Consider the following 22741-nt stretch of genomic DNA (forward strand, 5'->3'; position numbering starts at 1 on the left):
TGTAAGTCATTTACATTTTTTGCACTAAATTATCATCCATGCATCTGTTCAAAAGACTGTTTTGGTTCTTAGATGTGGTGAGGATACACTGAAGTTTCCCATGAGGGACTGGAGGCTTACAGTAGAGTTGGGACATATGGTCTATACCAGCTGCTTCTCAGTTCATGCTTTGCTACATCAGTGTGTGTGTGTCTGTTCTGTTTTGGACGAGTTTAGCTTCAGGGAGAAAGTTCTTCTGCATTCTTCTTCCACCTGTTCTCTAAACCGACTGAGTTGTTGGGATAAGTGCTGTATTGAAAGGAAACAGAGCAGGACTTTCAATTCCGTACTCTGAACTTACTTGCCCTTTGGATTAGTGTGTGTCTCTTTGGAATGAACAGTAAACAGAGAGTATTAGCTTACTTCAGATTTAAATAATTGCAACAAATGATACATTGAGACTTAAATTTGGTCAGTATAACAAATTATTTGTCATTGTAATCTTTTTGTCACTATTCAACTTACATCTAGATGTTTAATACATTTCATTGAACGCAAGAAATGCAAGAACGCAAGAAAACAACATTGACTTTAATAGTAAAAAAAAAAGTTTTCTGTCCTCTTGACAGTTTAGCACACTGTACACAGTATTTGTGTTTTATTCATTAGGTTAAGGAAATCTTGTCTTTCTTGCTGAATCCGGCTAGTTCTTATGTTTCACTTGTTGCCTAAAACAAGAAAACTCACTAGATAAAATTACTTTTAAAATGCTGTACATGTCTGGAAGTAAGCTGTCAATAATGTCATAAAGATTAAATACTGGTTGTATGGTCTAGATTAAGGATTATTAATTTTGCTTGAAGTTATCCGTTTTTACAGGAAATAGAAAATACAGAATGTCTGAGAGTTGTCATTTACCATTATCCTGCAGATTCAGTGTGTTGCTGCCACTGTGCGCTCTGCTAATGCTGTAATGAGCACAGCGGTCAGCTTTGTTTGTTTTACTCTGGTGAGTTTTACTCGCTCACAGGCTGTCTCACGTCGCTCAGTGTTGTCCATGGTGATAATCCCATCATTCTCTCAGCAGAAGCCCCACCCGCTCCTGCTCTGAGGAACTTTACCGCACATCCTTGGTGACCAGCTCCATGACAACCAGCATCATAGTGACCAGCCCCCTCAGTCCCAGCCCCCAAAGCAGCCCCGGTCCATGCAAGAAGTTCCTTCCTCTGACCATGAACAAAGTGGGCAGGGCTTCCCCCACAGCCGATGGGGTGCAGGACGACATGAGGACACGCCGCAGCCAAATATCACCCAAACATGGCAACCCAAGCCCCTCCCATTTCCTCTCTGTGCCCTTGTTTGTGGGTCAGGCGGGTCAGGAGGAGAAGGCATGGTCAGAAAGCGAGAAGTTGCAGAGACGGCCCTCCTCGGTGGACGATGATCTCTCACCAATGTGAGCCATCCTGTATCTGAGCCTGCTGCATTAATACAGAGGAGCATCACTGCTTTCATTTCTGAAACAGTCTCTGATATGATGCTGCTTTACAGTATTTCTCATATTCAGCTTTTGGTGAAAGATGATATTTTCACAAAATGTTCCCTAATTCCAAGTGTAGTCGATCAGTCAGGACATGTTTAGCATTCAGTATTTGCTTCTTTAGTTTTGCAGTGGAACTTTAAGGCTAATGTACCTAACAAGTGATAAAACATATAAATTAAATGATTAAAACAAGTCAAGAATTGTGATTACAGAAATGTGCAGTGTACAGTGGTGGGAACAACATTGCCATCCCAGTGGCAGACTAGCTTTTGATTCCTCGGCCAGGCAAGCAAACTCAAAACTTTACATTCATGCCTGTGTAACAGGATTTCAGTGTAATTCTCTCTGAATACAAGCCTCAGCAAAACCCTGTATGTTTTTTTATAGAACAGTTTCCTTACTATGGAACTGATAAAATACTTAAAAAAAAATGTGTAGTTGTGTCATAACAAAAGAGACAACTATGATTGGGCAAGTATTGCCTGCAGTAGTGGGCAAAAAGAATATGACTAAAGAAAAGCATCTGTTTTTGCAAATTAATTCTTCATTAGATTAAAAGTTAAAGATCGGGGAAAGAGATTATTATAATTATTAAAATTAGGTGATTTTTTAATGGTGTAAGATTGTAAAAACAACACCAAAAAGTTCATTTGAGTGGCTGGTTAAAGGCTGATACTTTTTGATACTGTATTACATAAGAATTAACAAAAGCACAGCGTACGCAAAACATTACAAGCAGCTTCTTAAATTCTGTGTAGTTGTGAATTTAATGTTAAGTGCAAATATCCCAAACCAAATTTAAAATACTAAACATCTCTTAAGTGATCGACCACCTTAGGAGTAAGGTGCAAATTCTGTTAGAATTACTACTAAAACTATTGCACAACATTTAAGTCTTTCTACAACAAAAAACATCCATATTTAATTCTGATTATCATCATTTCAGAGGCATCATCGCACAGATGTTTTTAAATCCTCCATCAAAGCAGATGGAGCATAGTGACTCTGAGAGATTCTGATGCATATTTGTTCAATTCAATGTAACAACATGCCTTGCTGCTCTCCATCAATCTGCAATGTTCTAACAGACTTGCTGTGCATGTTTTATGTTATGAAGATCCTTTTTTTTAATGTTGAGCTTTTGAAAATTCAGGCAGTCAGTAGGAGATGGACTGAACTGCTTGTGTTGCATGTGCTGTAAAGGCAAAGCCTGGAAAGTTAAGCAACATGACTGGCACACAGTTTGCATGGAAGCCATATGACTTGTTTTATTGGTATTTCTTAACTTTTTTTTGTTACTCTACAGAAAAGTAGCTGTATGACCTTGTACCTCATAATTATATAGTTGTGGTCTTAAGTGAATTTCATTTGCGATCTAGGACCTACCTCAGCTATTTTCAGTGCTCGTTTTCTTCCTGTTGAGAACTTTATAACCCACTGTTTCACTTAAGTTACGGTCGATGGGGGAGGCTTAGTAAAACTGGGGCATGTGGGGTGAGTTTAACTGCTTAAATGGGACTTGTTAAAACGCATATAATGGGATTAAATCTATTTGGCAGCAGCCTTTTGGTTTCTTCCAGTACCAGTTAATTGGAGCAGCTTTTATGCATTTATTCCCAATTCTTTTCTCTGTTCTAAATTTGTTGTTGTAAATTGTAAATCCTATTCCTTGTTTATGGTTTCCTTTCTGCCTTTATGTGTGTTGGTTATTGATCCTCTTGGTTTAGACGATGTCTAACTTTTTGACTGAAAGTTAAATGGTCTGTCAGTTAAGTAAGATCTTTTTACAGATAGATAAATAAATGGATGGCTAGATGGATGCATGCTTAGATGGATGAAAAAGAGTTTAGACCCTGCCTACCTTTTATCTTGGATTGTCAAAATAGCATTACACTCGTTACAAAAACTTAGGAGACAGAGACAGTTTTGCAGGTCACAGATGGTTTCATCTACAGCTTACTCAATTAGTTAATATAGCCGGTAGTGTAAAAGTGTTATTAAAATTTATAATGTAATCAAAACAAAAACTGTAAACCCTAGCATGTTCAGTGTGTTTCCAAAAGGCATTGACCAATCCACCATTTTTTGAGTTGAAATATTATCAGAGATATCAGAGAAATCTTTTTGTTGAAAAATATCTAGTTGTTTCCAATCCAAGGTTGAGAACAGTAAATAATACATAGTAGGGCTGGGCGATATGGAAAAAAATCTTATTACGATATAGTTTTTCATATCAGCCGATATCGATATGTATCACGATATAAATCAAATCACTTTCTGTTACACTTAAAGGTTTCTATTTTTACTCAGAAGTGACAGAATAAGGGAGTTATGGACAAAATCACTAGCAGGCTCAGAGCCTTGTGGACAGACACTAGGATGTTAACATCTTGCCAGGTGGGTACAGCTTTTAAATTAATTTTAAAAAGGGGACAAATATATAAACTAAAAAATATGTAAGACCCTTTACATTATATGTCTGTTTAATTTAAATTGCAATAACACTTTATTTATTTTTATAAAATTATATTTAATCAAAAGATCATTCCCCTCCCTGAATGCAGGCAACTACATAAAGCAAAATACAAGAGTATATCACAGTGTTCATTTTGACAGGTGATTTTGATACAGTCTTAGTCTTTTCACTAAAATGTATAATAGTTTTAGTTACATTTTAGTCTATCGGATATTATTAGTTTTAGTCAGATTTCAGTCTAGTTTAATTTTGGTCATATAAAAAGTATGTATTACATATGTTTTACTGTTTTTCTATTTTCTATTTGTTGTAATTTTAGATAATTTACTGCTTATGTTTTTTTTTAAATAAGAGCCTTTAGTTTTTTTTTCATTTAAATTAAGCTAACATTTAAATATTTAAAAAAAAAAAGTGGCCTATAATGGAGGTGGGAGGAATAAAGTCAAGTTTCTGAAATGATCCACTTCTACTGCAGTACAGATTTATACTAACATTACTGGCTTTCAGTAGACTAGACTTACATTACTTAAGTGTATTTAAAACTCCAGTTCAGTAACAGCAATGTTTAGCTCAGTTCAAATACAGCTAGACAGATTATATAATCTTCTGTATTTAGTAAAATATCCAGCATAACAGACTCTCTATCTGTTAAAAACTATAAAACACAAAGACAGAGGAGAATGCTGCCCTCAGGGTTTTCTAACAGAAACAGTGAGAGTTAGGAAAAAAGATGGAAAGTGCTTCCTTTCTGTGTGTTTATATACTAACCCCTCACTCGTGCTGAAGTTAACCTTAATTTACACGAAACGTGGATTAACACGGCTAACGTGCGTTACCCATTAGTTTATTAGAATGTAAAAAGCAGTGAAAGCATCTTAGCTAATGATGACAGATTGCACAGATCCCTTTTACACCTAAACATCACTAACTTTAAACTGGAGACAAGCTAATCTAACTAGCAGCAAACAGAGCAGCGTTTACCTGCCTTCAGAAATCTGAACAAGCTCACCTCTCTAAATATCTTGGAGACGCATGCCTCATATTTAAAAGGTGAGTTTTCCAGTGTAGCGCCGCTGAATAGTATAAATGAAGTTTATCCAGTAAATGGGAGAGAAGGAGCCGCTATGTGAGGAGTTCAGAGTGGAGGGGCTCGGGGGGTGGGGCGGAGGGGGATGGTGGAGAGGGGAGGGGAGGGGTTGTACTGGGCTGAGCAGCAGTTCAGCGTGCTGCCTGATCTCGTGCTGCGCCTTTTCACAACGCTACTTAAACGGGAAATAGAAAATTTAGTTTATCGAATTTCTCGCCCCGACTTATCGCGATATATAGTTTCCTCGATAACTATCGATATCGTTTTATCGCCCAGCACTAATACATAGAGATAAAAAGCATCTGGGTCACTCTGTACACGATCATGAGTGAGACTAACGTTTCCATTACAGTAAACTTAAAGCACAATACTTGTAGTATTCAGTCCAAAGGTTAACAGAGTAAGGTTTACGGGTGGCTCACACACTATAATGAAATTAGGGTTGCCACCCATCCTTTATTTGCCAATTAAACATTGCCTTCCGTACTGAACCAATATGCAAAGTGATTTGTTCTTTATTTGTTCTTTATATACAGTCATACAGTTTGGGCACCCCTATTAATCTTAACCATTTTTAGTTCTAAATATTTGGGTGTTTGCAACAGCCATTTCAGTTTGATATATCTAATAACTGATGGACACAGTAATATTTTAGGATTGAAATGAGGTTTATTGTACTATTGTAACAGAAAATGTGCAATATGCATTAAACCAAAATCTGACCGGTGCAAAGGTATGGGCACCCTTATCGTTTTATTGATTTGAAAACTCTTAACTACTTTTTTTAATTGGTTTGGTAACCTCATTGAGCTTTGAACTTCATAGCCAGGTGTATCCAATCATGAGAAAAGGTATTTAAGGTGGCCAATTGCAAGTTGTTCTCCAATTTTAATCTCCTCTGAAGAGTGGCATCATGGGGGTTATCAAAACAACTCTCAAATGATCTAAAAACAAAGATTGTTCAACATAGTTGTTTAGGGGAAGGACACAAAAAGTTGTCTCAGAGATTTAACCTGTCAGTTTCAACTGTGAGGAACATAGTAAGGAAATGGAAGACCACAGGGACAGTTCTTGTTAGCCCAGAAGTGGCAGGCCAAGAAAAATATCAGAAAGGCAGAGAAGAAGAATGGTGAGAACAGTCAAGGACAATCCACAGACCACCTCCAAAGACCTGCAGCATCATCTTGCTGCAGATGGTGTCACAATTGTCATAATTGTAATTATCTATTTAATTGGTGGGCATCCCTTATTTTCATTTCTGAAAGTTGGCAACCCTACATGTTGTTTCCATGTAACTTTGTACACAAAACTTTGAAAGCCTTTTGTCAAAGTTGGTTACAAATACACATATTGTAATACAAACCAAACACTGATGCATTCTATTAGCAAATACATATATCTGTTGTGTGTTTTTTATAACAATGGGATCTACAACAATAACATTGCTAACACACACTGGACTGCGACGTTAGCCTAGCATATCCAGTTATATAAAAAAAAAAAAAAAAACAGATATTGAACATGTCTTGACAGATGTACTTCCTCTGAGATCAGTGGTCATGAGAAATATATTTTTTTCTACTTAGTCAAAACACAAACATTGCAGATCACAAAGCAGAGGTTTCTGGGAAATTCTGGATGAAGTTGGGAAAGTTCTCTTCCCTCACACTCCGGCTTTCTCCTCACACTCTACTGCAACTGCAGCCACACCACAGAGTGTATGATTAAAGACAGTTGAACAAACCTATAAAAAAAATCAGAGCTGTCCATAATCTCGTGCTGATTTATGGTTCATCTCCAGCTTTGCATTGTTTTTACTGAAACATCAAAGACACGCTAGTCATGTTTATTTCCTTTGCTTGATAGATTTACTGCAGCCTCCTGCTATGTGTTTATGTGGAGCGCATGGGGCGATGTATCTGGTTTGGGTTTTTTGATTGGCCTGTATTCTGAGTGTCTGCGTTTCTTGTGGTGGCTTTAAGACGAGGCCGCAGGCCGCACTGTCGAGCACACACACCCTCCCATCACGTCACACACTCTGTTATTTTGAAGAGCTCTGTGGCTGCAGACGCTTTGGGGAAGCCGTTGTGGTCTGAATGCTGGGTGACGACGTGCTTTGAAGTATGTTAACCCCAGTTAAATGACAGACATGATTTAAGGAGGAGGGTTTTTGATGAGGCCTGTTGCAGTATTTGCAGTGGAGCAGTGTGTTCTGCTCTGAACAGGCAGTGAGTTTTGATTAGGTTGCCCCCTTGTGTTCATAAGTGGGTAATGCTGTGAGGGTATAGTTCCTTCTTTAAATATTTACACCATTCTGTTTGCACAGAAAGTACAAGACAATTCATATGCCGGCACTGCAGGTGAATTTCTTGGTAAATCACAACTTCTAGTATTTTAGATGGTAATGTACAGTATATCTATATATATTTTGCACTTTATTAATATTAACTTTATTAAGTTTTAATATTAAGTAAGATCTATTTAGATATTTGTTTACATTATAAAAAATGTTTAATATTTTATGGTATATGTATAAATGATTAGTCAAAATAGTTTAAACAATCATTGTCTATAACCATAATAATTATTTAGTGAGAAAATATCAATATGATATTTTATTTGATTGATAGATAGATGATGAATAAACTAATACATGGATATACAGATGTGTATACATTGGTATGAGAAAGTTTGTGCACCCCTGATCATTTTCAAGATTTTTCTTTATAAATCATTGGTTGTTTGGATCAGAAATGTCAGTTAAATATATCATATAGCAGATGAACACAGTGATATTTGAGAAGTGAAATGAAGTTTATAGGATTTACAGAAAGTGTGTAATAATTCTTCAAACAAAATTAGGCAAGTGCATAGATTTAGGAATCCCAACAAAAAAAAAGGATATCAATTTTTTATTTACAAAAATAACAGCCTCTAAACTCTTCCTATAGCTTCTAATAAGAGTCTGGCCTCTGGTTGAAGGTATTTTGGATCATTCTTCTTTACAAAACATCTCCAGTTCAGTCAGGTTTGATGGTTTCTTCCATTTCCTCACTATGTTCCTCACAGTGGAAACTGACAGCTGAAAACCTCTGAGAGCTTTTTGTATCTTCTTCTAAACCATGATGATAAACAATCTTTGTTTTCAGGTCATTTGAGAGTTGTGAGGCTCTCATGTTGCCACGATTCAGAGAAGATTAAATGCGGAGAAAAACTTGTATTTGGCTCCTTATCCCTTTCTCATAGTTCATCTGTGTTTGTAGGTCAAGGGTCTGCTGTATAAAATAATTAACTGAAATTGCTGATCTGAACAACCAATGATTTATAAAGGAAAATCATGAAAATTATCAGGGGTGCCCAAACTTGTTTATACCACTATAGATAAATGATGGATGGGTGGAAGGGTGAATAAATAGTCGAATAACTACATGTATAATGAAAGGTTGGATGGGTGAATTTTGGATGAATAGTATCATTGACGTATGATTGACTACACTTTAGATCAGGACATTCTGCCTGTGCTCGACTCGACCCACCCCATAAACTGTCATTATGAGCCAGAGCTCAATTTAAAACCCACATTTTTAGTAAGTAGAGCTTTAAAACTGTACCTTTTAACTACAATTTTGAGTTTTTCAAATGAGCAAAACCAGAATTCAATACAATATTAATTAACAGTGCAACATGGAAGCAGCATAGGCCTGTTACTTAAGAAAACTGTTTTAATAGTAAGAATAATACATTGTAATGCGGACAAGCGAAGGGAGCTTACGTGTGTGACTGCGTAGGCCAGTGCTGCGAGATTAAAATATTCTAGCTTCTTTTTATGATCACAGTGAAATTGTTAATTTGCTATATTGTGATTATCATGCCATAGCCATTTAATTAAACCCTGACTTGGGCAGAGAAACTAAACTCTATGATGGATGAATAAAGAGATAAATAACAGAACAGATACCTAGATTTACTGATAGATGAATAAATAGATAGGTGGATAATATATGCATATATGTATGGATGTATGGATGTCGGGATGGATGGATGAACAGATTGATGAAGATAGATTTATTAATAATGAATAAATAAATGGATGGGATTGAGAAATATAAAGATAACCACAAAACCAAAGTTTAAGTTAAAAATCTTTAAATAAAAAATATATTAATTGAAGATTCTAAATATAAGCTTTATTTAAAGGTACCAGTAGTTTTGCGTAATCTACAGACACATTTTGATCCGACAGAAGAAGAGGAAGTGTGTTGATGAACCACTGTGTGTTTTTCTCTCTTGTCCTGCCTGTTGTAGATTCGGCCACAGAGCTAGTGTATCTGAGTAAGTTCGTCTAATGCACAGATATTTGCTACACACTCACAGCCTCACTGTATATATGTATGTGTGCGTGCGTGCGTGTGTGTGTGTGTGTGTGTGTGTGTGTGTATTAAGCCTTCTTGCATGTGCTCAGCTTGGCTCACTAAAGGCACCTCTGAAAGCATGATGTTAACCACGTGAATGTGTGCTGTGCTGGGCACTGAGTGTTTCAGTGAGGCCTATGGGTGGCTGTTGGCACCAAGTTGTTCATCCAGGTATGATTGGTGTGCTTGCTATGAAGCTTTTTTAACACTGTGGCTGGTGATGGATTTTTATTTCTGTCTAAAATGGTGTGAAGTTCTGGTAAAGATTCCTCATTACTTCTACCCAAAAATAAACTACTCAGCTAAGATCATAGAAGCAGCACTGAGCATTGGTAACCATGACCCTATCCCTGTCCATCCATGGAGCTCTTTTGGTAGGTAATGACCACTACATACTAGTGAACCCCCACAAGACCTGCCTGATGTTTTGGAGATGTTCTGACCCAGTCGTCTAATTCTCTTGTTCATGTCACTCAGATCCTCACAGTTGTCCATTTTTCCTGCTTCTAACACATAAACTTACTGTTAACTTGCTGCCTAATATATCCAATACATCCATTTACAGGTGCCATTGTGACCAGAAAATCAAAGTAATTCTCTTCACCTGTGGGAGGTTTTAATGTTACAGATGAATTATATATATTTAAAAGATGTTCATCTGTTAAACAGTAGTAATAGAAACCCACAACCCACCAATTTTAATCATGCAAACTTTACACCGAAATTATTACACACTCACTCCACACTGTTGTTAATAATTCTCATTTAACTGTTATATACAGCTCTGGACCATTTCAGTTTCTGAATTAGTTTCTCTGATTTTGTTATATATATATATATATATATATATATATATATATATATATATATATGTTTGAGTAAAATAAACATTGTTGTTTTATTCTATAAACTACTGAGAACATTTATCCCAAATTCAAAATAAAAATATTGTCATTTAGAGCATTTATTTGCAGAAAATGACTAAAAAGATGCAGAGCTTTCAGACCTTAAATAATGCAAATGGGAAAAACAAGTTAGTATTTATAAAGTTTTAAGAGTCCAGAAATCAATATTTGGTAAAATAACCCTAGTTTTAATCACAGTTTTCATGCATCTTGGCATGTTCTCCTCCTCCAGTCTTACACACTGCTTTTAGATAAAAAAATTCAGGAAGTTCAGCTCGATTTGATGGCCTGTGATCATCCATTGTTCTCTTGATTATATTTTAGAGCTTTTTAATTGGGTAAAATCAAAGAAATGCATACTTTTTAAATGTATTTGCTGTATTTGCAAAAACGTTTTACATTTTAGGCAATATAAAATACAGATTTATGACCAAACATAATTTTTGTGGCTTTTTCGGTTGAATAATTTGGATTGCAAAATATCCAGTGCATCTCCACTATCTATAAGTGTGCTCCAGTGTAAAACCACAAAGATCTGACATAGTGTCTTAACTTATTTATCTTTTCTAGGCTAAGGAGAAATGTGAAATTCATGAATAGTGAATAGTTATGAAATTATATTTTACATTGTTTCTTTACGGCTTTTACTTAGAAGATCAATCAAAATGTGGGTTTGCCCTGAAAATAACTTTCAATACTTTCAATGCAGCCTTCTCCACAGTGCTGAGAAATATCATAGAACCTTCGTCTGTTCGGATTGGACAGCTTGAAACTGTTCTTAGCCTTAAAACAAGCTGTAACAGCCGAGCTGTATTGGTCTTAGGTCTGAACGTCATGCTTACAGACAAAAAAAAAGACCTGACAAGTTCTTTGAAGGCCTTTCAAGATCAGTAAAACACTGCCTGAGTTCATGAAACAAACACGAATATCTGCCATCTGTAGTCCAGTTACTGCTCTGTCTAGAAAACCAGTTCCCTTTCACAGTATGGCAGCAATATGGGGATTCAGGGCCGGTGCAGAGAATGTAAATCCTTAACACTATTTCATTTAAGCCAGAAAATGCTACACAGTAAAAGTATGTTGTTAAGCTTACACAGTCAGCATTGCAATGTTTATTCATGGTTGAATCAACACTATGTCACGGTTAAATCAACATTGAATTATTTTTCAACGCTGATCTTGTTTTATTGTCTTAATTTTTAACATTTAAGAAACTAAAGATTACGTTTCCTTTTCATTCTACACTCTTTAAAGTACTGTTCCTCAAGAGTAAAGTGAATCTTTCCATATAGAATCATCAAAACAAATAATATGCAACTGAAAATGTTCTTCAAGGATTTACGCAAAAGTAAGATTCTGTTCACAAACTTTACCTTCTGCTTTGTTGTTGTTTCCTACTTTTATCTTATATTTAGACATTTGAAGTGTCTTATGATCAAAATACAATAAAATGCTGAGAAAATCATATTAACCTTCATATTTATAACACAGAGAGTTACAATTTCAAATTTGATTTATAAATATTTTGTTTACCTGTTCACAACCATATGACATTTTATCTTTTTTTAACAATTTAACTACTGTACAACTAACTATATTTCAACGTAAAAGGTCAGTCATGGGCCATGTAGTCATATAATATAGTATAAAATAGTCACATAAAATAGTAAACTGTATATATTATTAAATATGTATATACATTATATCTACATATATTTTTCCAAAAGTATTTTATAGAGCAGAACTGTATAGAGCAGGGGTGTCCAAACTTTTTTTGTTTGGGGCCAGAAAGAGAAATATATTTGAAGTCACGGGCCACATGAAACAACTAATGAAATATACCACTTTAAATAATAGTTTTTTTCCTGATTATTTAATTTATACCCCATTTTACTAGACTTACTATCTTTATCTTTGACAGTGTTGTGTAAACTAAGATTTTTCTAATTGATGTTTAATTTCATGATGTCTCTTAATATTAAACTCCTTAATTACGGCAACTTTTAGACTCTTTTGCCCTGTTCTCCTGCGCTAGAAATGCGGACTTTCTCCGCTTTTAGACTCTTTGGCCCGTTTTTCTGTGCTAGAAATGCACACCCTCTCTATTTTTAGACTCTTTGGCCTGTTTTCTGTGCTAGAAATGCGCACTCTCTCCGCTTTTAGACTCTTTGGCCCGTTTTTCTGTGCTAGAAATGCACACCCTCTCAGCTTTTAGACTCTTTGGCCCGTTTCTGATGCCTAGCATTCAAACTTTCAATCTCACATTATAAAAACCTGCTTAACAGCGGGCCAACTTTCATTCTATTTCAAAAATACCTCGCGGGCCGCTCCAAAAAAGGAAACGGACCACAAATGGCCCGCGGGCCGTAGTTTGGACACCCCTGGTATAGAGCATAGGCAGTGAACCCTTTGTGCATAAAATGTTTTTTTTTTTTTTTTGTTGCTAGTTTTTTATTCTGTTAATACTTTCTCCACTGTGTATGTTCATGTATTATCTTCCTAAAAACATACTGCTACATTCACAATCTTGTGAAATCACATGACCAGTCTGCATCACTAAAGTAGTGTGGGCAAGAACTCAAACACTGAGCCAACCGTGCAACTCAAGCGGTTTGTACCAAAGAAAAATGCAATATATGGACTTTAATAGGATAAGACTTATTGCTGCTGCATTTAAAGGAAGCTCTATATGGTTGTTTCTATTGCGCTACATGTCTTTGCAGAAGCTGCATGACCTAAATGAGAAGCACAATTAACTCCATGCTTTCCTGGCATCCCTTTAAAACTCTTGTACTAAAAAAACTGTACTAAATCCTACATATCTGACTGAATGCTGTGAAGTCAATACAGTGTATTCTTCTTTCCTACATTGTCTCAGGAGTATGAGTATGATTGACATGAGGAATGAAGAGGACACCATGCTGCCACCTCACAGTCAGGTTCGTCATGAGCTGATGCACGGCCAGTACACCCGGATGAAGGAGGAGGAGAGCCACTGGCAGGACGTGAGTTACCATATTAGAGATAGAAATATCAAAATGTTTTGTGCTGTTTAAAGATTGGTGGCTTTTAAAACAAATAGTTATTATTTAAAATGACTGTATGATATGTGAACTAGCCCTGTCACAATTACTTGATGAAATATGTTTTTGTTAAATAAGAAACTCATTTACAAAAAAGAAATAAGGGACCTCAGTTTGCTGCCATGCAGTTATGCAGATATGAAAATGATTACACTGTAAGCCTGGATAATTTAAAGAAACCAGTTGCCTTTAATTTATTAAGTAATGTAATTTTTTTGCAATACTTGTACTTCAAATAATATGGAAAGGGGAATAAAACTGATTTGTAATCAATTGTAAACAATTTGTGAGTTTACAGTGTAAAAGTGTATGTTCTCTATCAAAAGCTCTCAGATGCTACTTTTGAGTAACTGCCTCTTGGTGCAAGATTGACATGCCTATACAATGCACTCTAAAACATTTTGCCTGCAGTTGCAGTGTAGTCGTTAATGAGAAACTTGGACTGCTATGGATTGGAACCGTATTGTCTCCAGCAAAGAATCCAGGTTTTGTTTGAGATTGGTCCTTGCCTAATGCCAGGAGTGGGCCAAAGGGATATAAAGCAAAAACAAAGCAGTAGAGAGTGGTGGTAGAATGATATGTGTTCTCTGGAATAATGGTGCTCCATCTAATACTTAGGGGATGAGTTGAGGAATTGGGGTGATACCTCATGTTCTTGTAATTAAATGCAAAGGTACAACCCTTTACAGTCAGTTGCTCCAAAAAAAGCAGCATAAATATCCATTTAAATAGAAACAGTGAATAAGAATGTGTGCCAATACTTTTGTCTATATAGTGTTTACAGTCGAAACATATAATATGAAGGGAAGCTATTTTTCAATGTATGGAAACAGATTTCTGATTTGCGTGTGTTTTCAGGACCTGGCACGTTGGAAGAGTCGCAGGAGGAGCGTGTCTCAAGACCTTATAAAGAAAGAAGAGGAGAGGAAGATGATGGAAAAGCTGTTGAATAAAGAGGACTACACACAGAGGCGAAAGAGTATAAAGACATACAGAGAGATTGTCCAGGACAAGTATGTCTTCATCAATACATATACTGTTAAATATGTTTTTCCATGTCTTGCATTACATCTCTGTCTAACTCTTACTTTTTTCTCTCTTTCTCTAACTCTCACTCTCTCTCTGTAAGGGAGCGGCGTGAGCATGAGCTTCACGATGCCTACCTGAGGGCTAGAACTCCAGAGGAGGCAGCTGCAGTGCTGGAGCGCTACGCTCAGCGTTTCACCATCAGCGAGGCCGTTCTGGAGCGTCTCAAACTGCCCAAGTTGCTGGAGCGCAGTGTATCAGCTGACCCCACACGGCTCCCCACCTCGCCCACCACCCCCGACCCCTTCACCTCCCCTTCTGGCCCGCTGCAGTACCTGCGGCAACAGTCACTGCCCACGCCCAAATTCACCGCCACCGTAGAGGCCCGGGTAACAGGGTACGGAGCAGAGCAGGGGGAAGTGAGAGGAAGCTCAAGACCCTCCCATTCAGGACGGAGTGGACCGTTTCATGCCCCCACACCCTACGGGCAGGGCAAAGCGGTCAGCACTGGGTCAAGATCGGCCAAGGTAGAGTTTCTTTCTGCATGTTGAATTATCACAGAGGAACATACTTACAGTGCAGTTCACAGGTCTGGTAGCTACATGTATTTTGTTTTAGAACAGCTATTTTTTTCCCTTTACTTTTGCCATTTAAGCTCTACAGGTCCAGTTAATAACTGGAACTGGTACAAAATCCAGTGTACAAAATTTTGCAGAACTGCCAGGACCTTTAAGAAAAGCAAATGACCAAAAACTGAGAATTTTTTTTTTTAGGTTTGTAACAAAAATATATGTATATACATTCTAAAAGTATATTGTTAAAGAAACATGAAAAAGGGGGTAATTTGTAGCAAATAATTCATTCGTTAATAGATTTCTGCATTGGAAATAGATTGAAGTAATGTTAATTTCCAAAACCTTCGTCTGTAGTAAATCCGACAAATAGTAAAAAGCAGATGGTGTTACTGCACTCTCTACTGCAGCATTTACACACTTACACACATCACATTTATACTTACTTACACATTTATCATAATAACTAGAAAAAGAAACAGAAACACAGAAAACTCAGTAACTATTAAAAGTAAAATCTTTTCTTTAAATAAATTACAGATAATGCCAGAGAGCGGTAAGCACTTTTTCCTTTACCTTCAAAAGACTCATGGAAAGTGGTACAGAAAGAGGTCTGCGTCTTCTCAACAGCAGCATCTTTAGCTTAGCTTAACATTGGACTAAGTCTCATTTTCAGCAGTGAATAGATGAATAGTAGTCTGGCAGGTGAAATGCAGTAATAAAGCCCTTGCTAATATATTAAAAATCTGCTTGTCTGGGCAATACAGCACTGCTCACTGAAAAATAGTGGTGTTCTAAAACATTTGATCAGTAATTAAAAAAGAGATTACCAAAAAGACAGAGGATTATAGAAAATTATGAAATATGTTGAATACCATATTTTTTACACTATAAGGTGCACTTAAAATCTTTTAATTTTTCCAAAAATCCTTAGTGCACCTTGTAATCCAGTGCATCTTATGTATAAATTTTACCATTCAGGTTTAAGGGATCAGTAAAGCCACTCTGCTGAAGTACAGTCTTATAGTTTTGTTTTATAGTTTAGTTCTCCAGCACCGAGACTCCAGACTGGAGCAGTATCAGCATTAGCTGCTAACCGCTAGAGTGCTAGCTCTTTTGTGGTGATTATCATCGGCCTGTAGCCTGCTGCTAACCCTGGCTAGCACTGCTCGAGCAGCATTAGCATTACCCACTAACTGCGCTATATGCTAGTTAGCTCTTTCGCCGTTCAGAGGTGAGTATATCAGACTGTAGCCTTCCCGTTTACGGTGTTAAAACAAGCTACTGTATGTGGGACGAACCGCTAACTAATATCACCCTGGGTTACCGGAACACTCAGGGTTCCTCAGTGTAGCACTGTCTGGCTAGCTTTAGTGAAAATCTGGAAATCTAAGCTTACTGTAGATAAACGGAAGCTCTTAATGCCTTATAGTGCAAAACATATCCAGCAAAGTTAAATCCAGCAAACAGCATGTTTGTTTATTTAAATATAGGCAAAGGCAGTGTTGGAATTTGTCACTGATATGTCTAGGATATGCTTGGTGTATTTGGGTGAGCATAATCCTGCTGACAAATACTATTTATAAGCCCTGTCATAAGAGGCAGCACATAGGTCCACAGGATGTCCTGCACACATCACTGAGTAGTGTGCCCTGTATCACTGACAGAATGGTGAATGACTGCTGTATTCGATGGCTCTTCAGATCATCACACCAGCAGTTATGGCAGTGTGTCACTTAACAGCAAAGGCAGGATTAAAGAGCCCAACGTGATCTGGATCTATATAGTTTCTTTGTAGAGGCATATTTAGCAGTCAATGATCTCTTACCATGAAGTACACTACCTAAAAGTCTCTGAGAGCCTTTTTATAGGAGAGCACAGAAGCAATTTTACCTCCCTTATGGAGGTAATCCCAGTATATAATCAAAGCACAGCTGTAATCTTTTACATTTATGCCTGAGAAATAATTGCATGAAAGGTTTTGTAGCACTTAATAAATTAAGCTCTAAATACCTACTTTAAAATTTGCCTTTTTATATGTTGTAGTTGTTAATAAATAATATTAGTTTTTTTTTGTTTACATTTTACATATATTAACAATTACTGCTGATATCTGCTGATGACACCTGTTGTTGTTTAGGCTAAAATGTTTGTGTCCTATACATGTACAAAATCTTAATAAAAAAATAACAAATATAATAATCTTTTAGTTAAATAAGGTTAAAACAAATAGATTCCTCTTAAACCTGTTAATTAATCCTAATAGACTGACAGTGGACTGGTTGTAGCTGGAGAACCAGAACATAGACTGAAGTGTTTAACTGACAGTGCAGGGTCATGGCGCCCTCTGCTGGATGGAATGTGCAGTGTATCGAGTGGGTGCGTGTTGAATAGATGACAGTGTTCAATGTTCTTTGTGAAAGTGTGTGTGAGTGGGTTTTCTCTGTGTATAGTGGCTCTGTGGGGAAGTATTGACTCAGCCGTGATGAAATACTCCATTCAGCGGCAATGATGTCTAAAGTTACAGCCTACACACACATACACACACACAGGACAACTCATTTAGACAGTTTCTCTGTTCTAATCAGTTTCTCTGTGGCTAATGCGCTTGGCTAAAGGTTAAATGCTGGATATTTTATTTAGGTGTGTTTATTTCAGTAACGTCTCTTGAGCCTGAATGTGTTTTACTGTCTGAGTAACGTCTACCTTTGTCTTTTTCTCTTTTCAGCGGGACGAAATGGAGCGAGTGAACGGTGAAGCAGAAGATGGTCACAGTGCCAGAGAGGAGGAGAGAGAGCAGGATGTACAGAGAGAACGAGAGCGAGAGGAAGACTCTTCTCCTCTAGTGTTCTACCCATCGCTCTCCCAGAACACAGGAGACTCAGACAGCACAGAACACTCCGTCTCAGAGACTCCACTTTCGGACAGATACACAACCTCACACACACTGATACACACTCCTGAGACAGAGTGTGTGGAGAGAGCAGACCCACAGGCAGCTGGACAGTGTGAGATGCTGCCAGAAGCACAGAGTCAGGAGGAAGAGGAAAGAGAGAAAGAGCAGACGCCCAGCCGGCCTACATCTTTACCTACGGTCGGCGCATACACACACACACACGCATATGAACATATTCACACACACACGTCAGAACATTGGATTATATTAGGGTTCTCATACACACACACATTATTTTTCTGGAGCAGAATAAGTGTAAAAACAAGATTTTTTTAGGAGGGTGGGTTTATGAAATGAAATGTAACTCGGTTTATACATGCAAGTATAAATGCAAAACATACAAATACAGACAGTTAGATTAAACATTTAAAAGTGCTGAAATGACTACCGGTATATGACTTTTAATTTGCCACTGCCAAGGCCTCTTAACATCCTTGTTGGTGATCATGATTGACTACAGGTGGCAGCTTATCTGAGTCCATATATAAAGGGTGTGTTAGGCAGCACTTTGGATTTGTCAATACGCAGGACAGTATGAAAGCCCAAGGGCTGAGAGAAGTGGTCAAATATCCAACCAGATTTCTCTTATAAGCCTGTATGCTCAGAAATAATTCCCTATAAAGTTAAGACAAGTTTGGGAGTTTAATTCCAAGGTAACAAAACAATGTGCATTAAATTGCATGTTCTACATGTTCTATGCTTTTCAAAAACTTTTTGGTCACACAGACAATTATTAAAAACGCTTGCTCTTATATGCATATAGACTCTGTTTGACTGAGATTGTGTCTTTTTAACAGTTGCCAGCTGAGGTTGAGGAGGTTCCACAGACCAGGGATGAGTCTTCACCCCAAAAAGAGGAGGAGCCCGGGACAGAAGCATTACAAGGTTGATTCCTCTCATGGTCCACTATTTGGATTTTTGTCTTGAATAGCAGCCTTGCTAATAGAGCCCTGTGGCCCTACTCTAAATGTGCACTTTGGTGATGCCAGCATCCTCTAGATGTATAATGCAGGAGTTAATAAGGGCATTAGGTTTGAAACAGGTTTGAAACAGGTTTTTAGGACAGACTTGTGAATGATACAGATCAAATATGTATCATAGACAACAAATGTTATTAAATTCCATTAAAAAATATTCATATTAATCATATTATTACTAGTATACTAGTATTACTAAGTATGACTAAATTATGGGAAGGGGACAAAAATAATGTTAAAGTGTCATTTACATAAAGCAATCTAGATTCTTTCTTACTGTATTATTGTGTCTCAGGGTAGTTACCTTACCTATCTCAGGTTTTGAAATATCGTAGTCAAATTATAAATAAGACGGATTTTCAGAAAGTGTGCAATAATTCTTTACACAAAATTAGACAGGTGCATATATTTGGGCTCCCTAAAAAAATTACATCAATATTTAGTAGATCTTCCTTTTGCAGAAAAAACAGCCTTGGTTGAAGGTATTTTGGATCATTCTTTTTTACAAAACATCTCCAGTTCAGTCAGGTTTGATGGTTTCTGAGCATGAACAGCCCACTTTAAATCACACCACAGATTTTCAATAATATTCTGGTCTGGGGACTGAGATGATCATTACAGAATGTTGTACTTGTTCCTCTGCATGAATACTTTAGTAGATTTTAAGCAATGTTTAGTGTCGTTGTCTTGTTGAAGTATTCTTTCTTTCTTTCGTTCTTTCTTTCTGTTCATTATCATTACAGTAACAAGAATATGTACAGCCCTCCAAATAACGTAACTTTAGTTTCATCAGTCCTCCGCACCTTATTCCAACATAAAGCTGGCTTGTCCAAATGTACTTTAGCTTTAGCATACCTCAAGCTACTCTGTTTGTTTTTAGGTAATTTGAGCGTTTTGTGTTTTAAGGCTCCCATGTTGCCACTCTTCAGATAAGATGCAAAAAGGAGAAACTTGCAATTGGCACCTTAATCCTTTCTTATAATTGGAATCACCTGTGTATGTAGGTCAAAGGTCAATGAGCTTACCAAACAAAATTTGTTTTCCAATAATTAGTGTAAATTGTGTTCAAATCAATAAAATGACAAGAGTCCCCATATGTATTCACCTGTCCAAACAATCAATGATTTATAAAGGAAAAACATGAAAATTATCAGGGGTGCCACTGTATACCACTGTATATGGACAGAAAGAACAAATGCTCTCAATGCAGTGTTTTTTTTATTATATTTTTTTATGTTCTTTTACAGAGAGTGAACAGTGTCCAGAGGAACAGACTGGGGAGAATACTGAATTGGCTGTAATTAGTCAAAATGGCACAATCCAGACTCCAGAGAAGACACAGACTCCCACTCCCATCGACACTGCAGCTAAAGAGGTCTGTGACCAATTACAAATTGTCCTTTATCTATTTTGTAAGAGATGCTAGAGGACCAGGCTTTTTAAAAGCAAATCCTGCATTTCTATTCTGTGCTACTGTGTTCTAAAACATCATTCTCTAGCATCCTCGATGCATCATCCTAGAATAGAACGTACAGTACTTCCTGTGCATCTAAAGTGATATATTCTGCTTCTAGGTCAGACCTGTACTGGAATCTCCTCAGAGACCTGCATACAAACCAAAACCGGCCAGTCCAGACCAACCTAAACACAAAACAGTCTGTGAACCTCCGGCAACAGGTAAGTCACAGTATCTGAAAATCCTCTGAGAATCTCTTGATCGTGCAGATGTTTCCAGGTTGAGCAGTGGCTCATATGTCCTCTCCTCTCTCCTTGACTGTGGGTTGTTGTCTAGAGCTGGACAACAGTGCCCAGCTTACACCGTTGTCCAGTAACCCTAAGTTACGCTGGGACTTCTTCACCTCATCAGGTAAACCTTCACTGATTGGCTGAGCTTTGCCCCACCCTATGATGTGGAGTGTTCCCCTAGGCATCCCACTGGCTAATGTGCCGTGTCCGTCACGCTGCTCTAACCCTGCACTGGTTGTTTTGTCTGATGTCAACATGTGGGTTCACTGTTAGTGCAGTTTAATGTGGACGTCCGTTACACATGCCCTCAAAACTGTGTGAAATTAACATGTTTGGATATGTTTCATCTAACTCGTACTTACAATTTAATTTAATTTAAGGTCCAGTGTTGTCATTATTTTGCACTATTGATATAAAAGTTCACAAGTAATTGCTAGTTATTGTTGCTGTAATTAAATACAATTATATACAGTTAAATATATTTACATCATAAGTAAGTAAGAATATGTGTAGAATATGTTGCTTATGTTGCTGATGCTGCAGTTCCCTTAAGAATGTCTTTCTTTCTTTCTTTCTTTCTTTCTTTCTTTCTTTCTTTCTTTCTTTCTTTCAGTTAGGTTAGTTCATTTTAGGGTTGGGATAAAGGATATGAATACTTGATTTAATAATCACAGTGGTGCTTGTATGTTTGTGACAATATTCTTCCAATATTAAACTGCAGACAAGCAGCAATGTTCATTTTGGAGAGCAGTGGCGTTCTCCCTGTCATGGGAGACCGTGGAATGTGCACTATGGTTGGTCAGTGTTCTTCTGATAGTGAACTTGTGAACATTAACATTAGCCAGTGTGAAAGTTGCTTCAGTCCTTCAGTTGCTTTAAAGTTACCCTTTGTAGCCTTACTGACTATTACACACATTGCTCTTGGAATTATCTTTTTTTTGTTGACCACTCCTGCGGAGGGTAACAGTGGTCTTGAATTTCCTGTATTTGTACCGGTATACAATCTATCTGTAGATTGGTGAAGTTCAAACTCTTTAGAGATATTTTTGTAATCTTTTCCAGCCTGATGAGCAATAACTCAACAACTCTTTTTCTGAGGTCCTTAAAAATCAAAGCAGACTTTGATAGATCAGAGTAAAAGGGTGCCCACTCACACCTGACTGTCATTCCATTGATTGAAAACCCCTGTGTGATGAAGTAGGCTATACCCCTCTTCATCACCATAAAGACTATATTACTTACCTGTGTACACTCATGCTCAGCCTGTTGAGACAAAAGGGTACTACACGTAACTCAAAACCTTTTACTTACCTGGGTGAGTCCATCCTTGCAGAAGAGAGGGGGAGTGTGTACCTGTAAAAGAAAGGGAAGAAATGTGAATGCGTATTTTATATGTACATTGAAATTCGTACAGATTTCAGCACTTACAAAATGATTAGAGTTTGCTACTATTATTATTATTATTATTATTAATATTGTTATTCTTATTATATCATAGTACCATGTACTTGGTGTATCATTACCCGGTTCTACCTGTGTGAGAAATGGTATGTTCATGGGAGGGGTTAATGGTATAAAAGGTGTACTGGATCTATGAGTAAGGGGGGGGCAGATAGTTTGGGATATCGGCCATGAAAAGAAGCTCTATACGACTGTATAGGAGATAGACCTTATTCTCTGCGAGAAGAGATTATTTTGTGTTTGTTTACTTTTTCGTTTTCTTTTCTCGTCAAGTACGTACGCCTGTAAATTTGTAAATATTAGTGTTGGTGTGTAAATAAACGGTGTCGGATAAACTGTACCTCCTTGTTGCCATGGTTACTGGCCCTGCTTCTGAGCGCTCGCCCTACACTACCCATAAAGTTTCGTTCTGTCCTTGCTGGATATGAACGCGCTTTATCACACCCTGACTCTAATTTCACCTTCAAACTAACTGCTAATCCTACAAGTTCACATACATTTGCCACATATAGAACATTCTA

At 37.2% G+C, this 22741-nt stretch overlaps 1 protein-coding gene across 8 annotated transcripts in view; it reads left to right on the forward strand.

The window, feature by feature from the left end:
* limch1b (LIM and calponin homology domains 1b) overlaps window positions 1-22741 on the forward strand; it is a 187168-nt gene that overhangs the window by 146184 nt on the left and 18243 nt on the right. For 4 of the 8 annotated variants that reach the window (XM_049484417.1, XM_022683579.2, XM_049484418.1 and 1 more), the window contains 8 exons: window positions 13278-13404; window positions 14341-14495; window positions 14612-15035; window positions 17809-18174; window positions 18834-18921; window positions 20261-20388; window positions 20588-20690; window positions 20806-20880. In XM_049484417.1, coding sequence (XP_049340374.1) covers window positions 13278-13404; window positions 14341-14495; window positions 14612-15035; window positions 17809-18174; window positions 18834-18921; window positions 20261-20388; window positions 20588-20690; window positions 20806-20880 — 1466 coding nt within the window. Of the gene's footprint in view, window positions 1-1066; window positions 1433-9387; window positions 9415-13277; window positions 13405-14340; window positions 14496-14611; window positions 15036-17808; window positions 18175-18833; window positions 18922-20260; window positions 20389-20587; window positions 20691-20805; window positions 20881-22741 lie in introns of all 8 variants that reach the window. The other 4 variants (XM_049484416.1, XM_049484419.1, XM_022683583.2 and 1 more) reach the window with 3 other exon arrangements.

Source organism: Astyanax mexicanus, chromosome 10 (genome assembly GCF_023375975.1).
Source record: "Astyanax mexicanus isolate ESR-SI-001 chromosome 10, AstMex3_surface, whole genome shotgun sequence".
In the NCBI taxonomy this organism is placed as follows: domain Eukaryota; kingdom Metazoa; phylum Chordata; class Actinopteri; order Characiformes; family Acestrorhamphidae; genus Astyanax; species Astyanax mexicanus.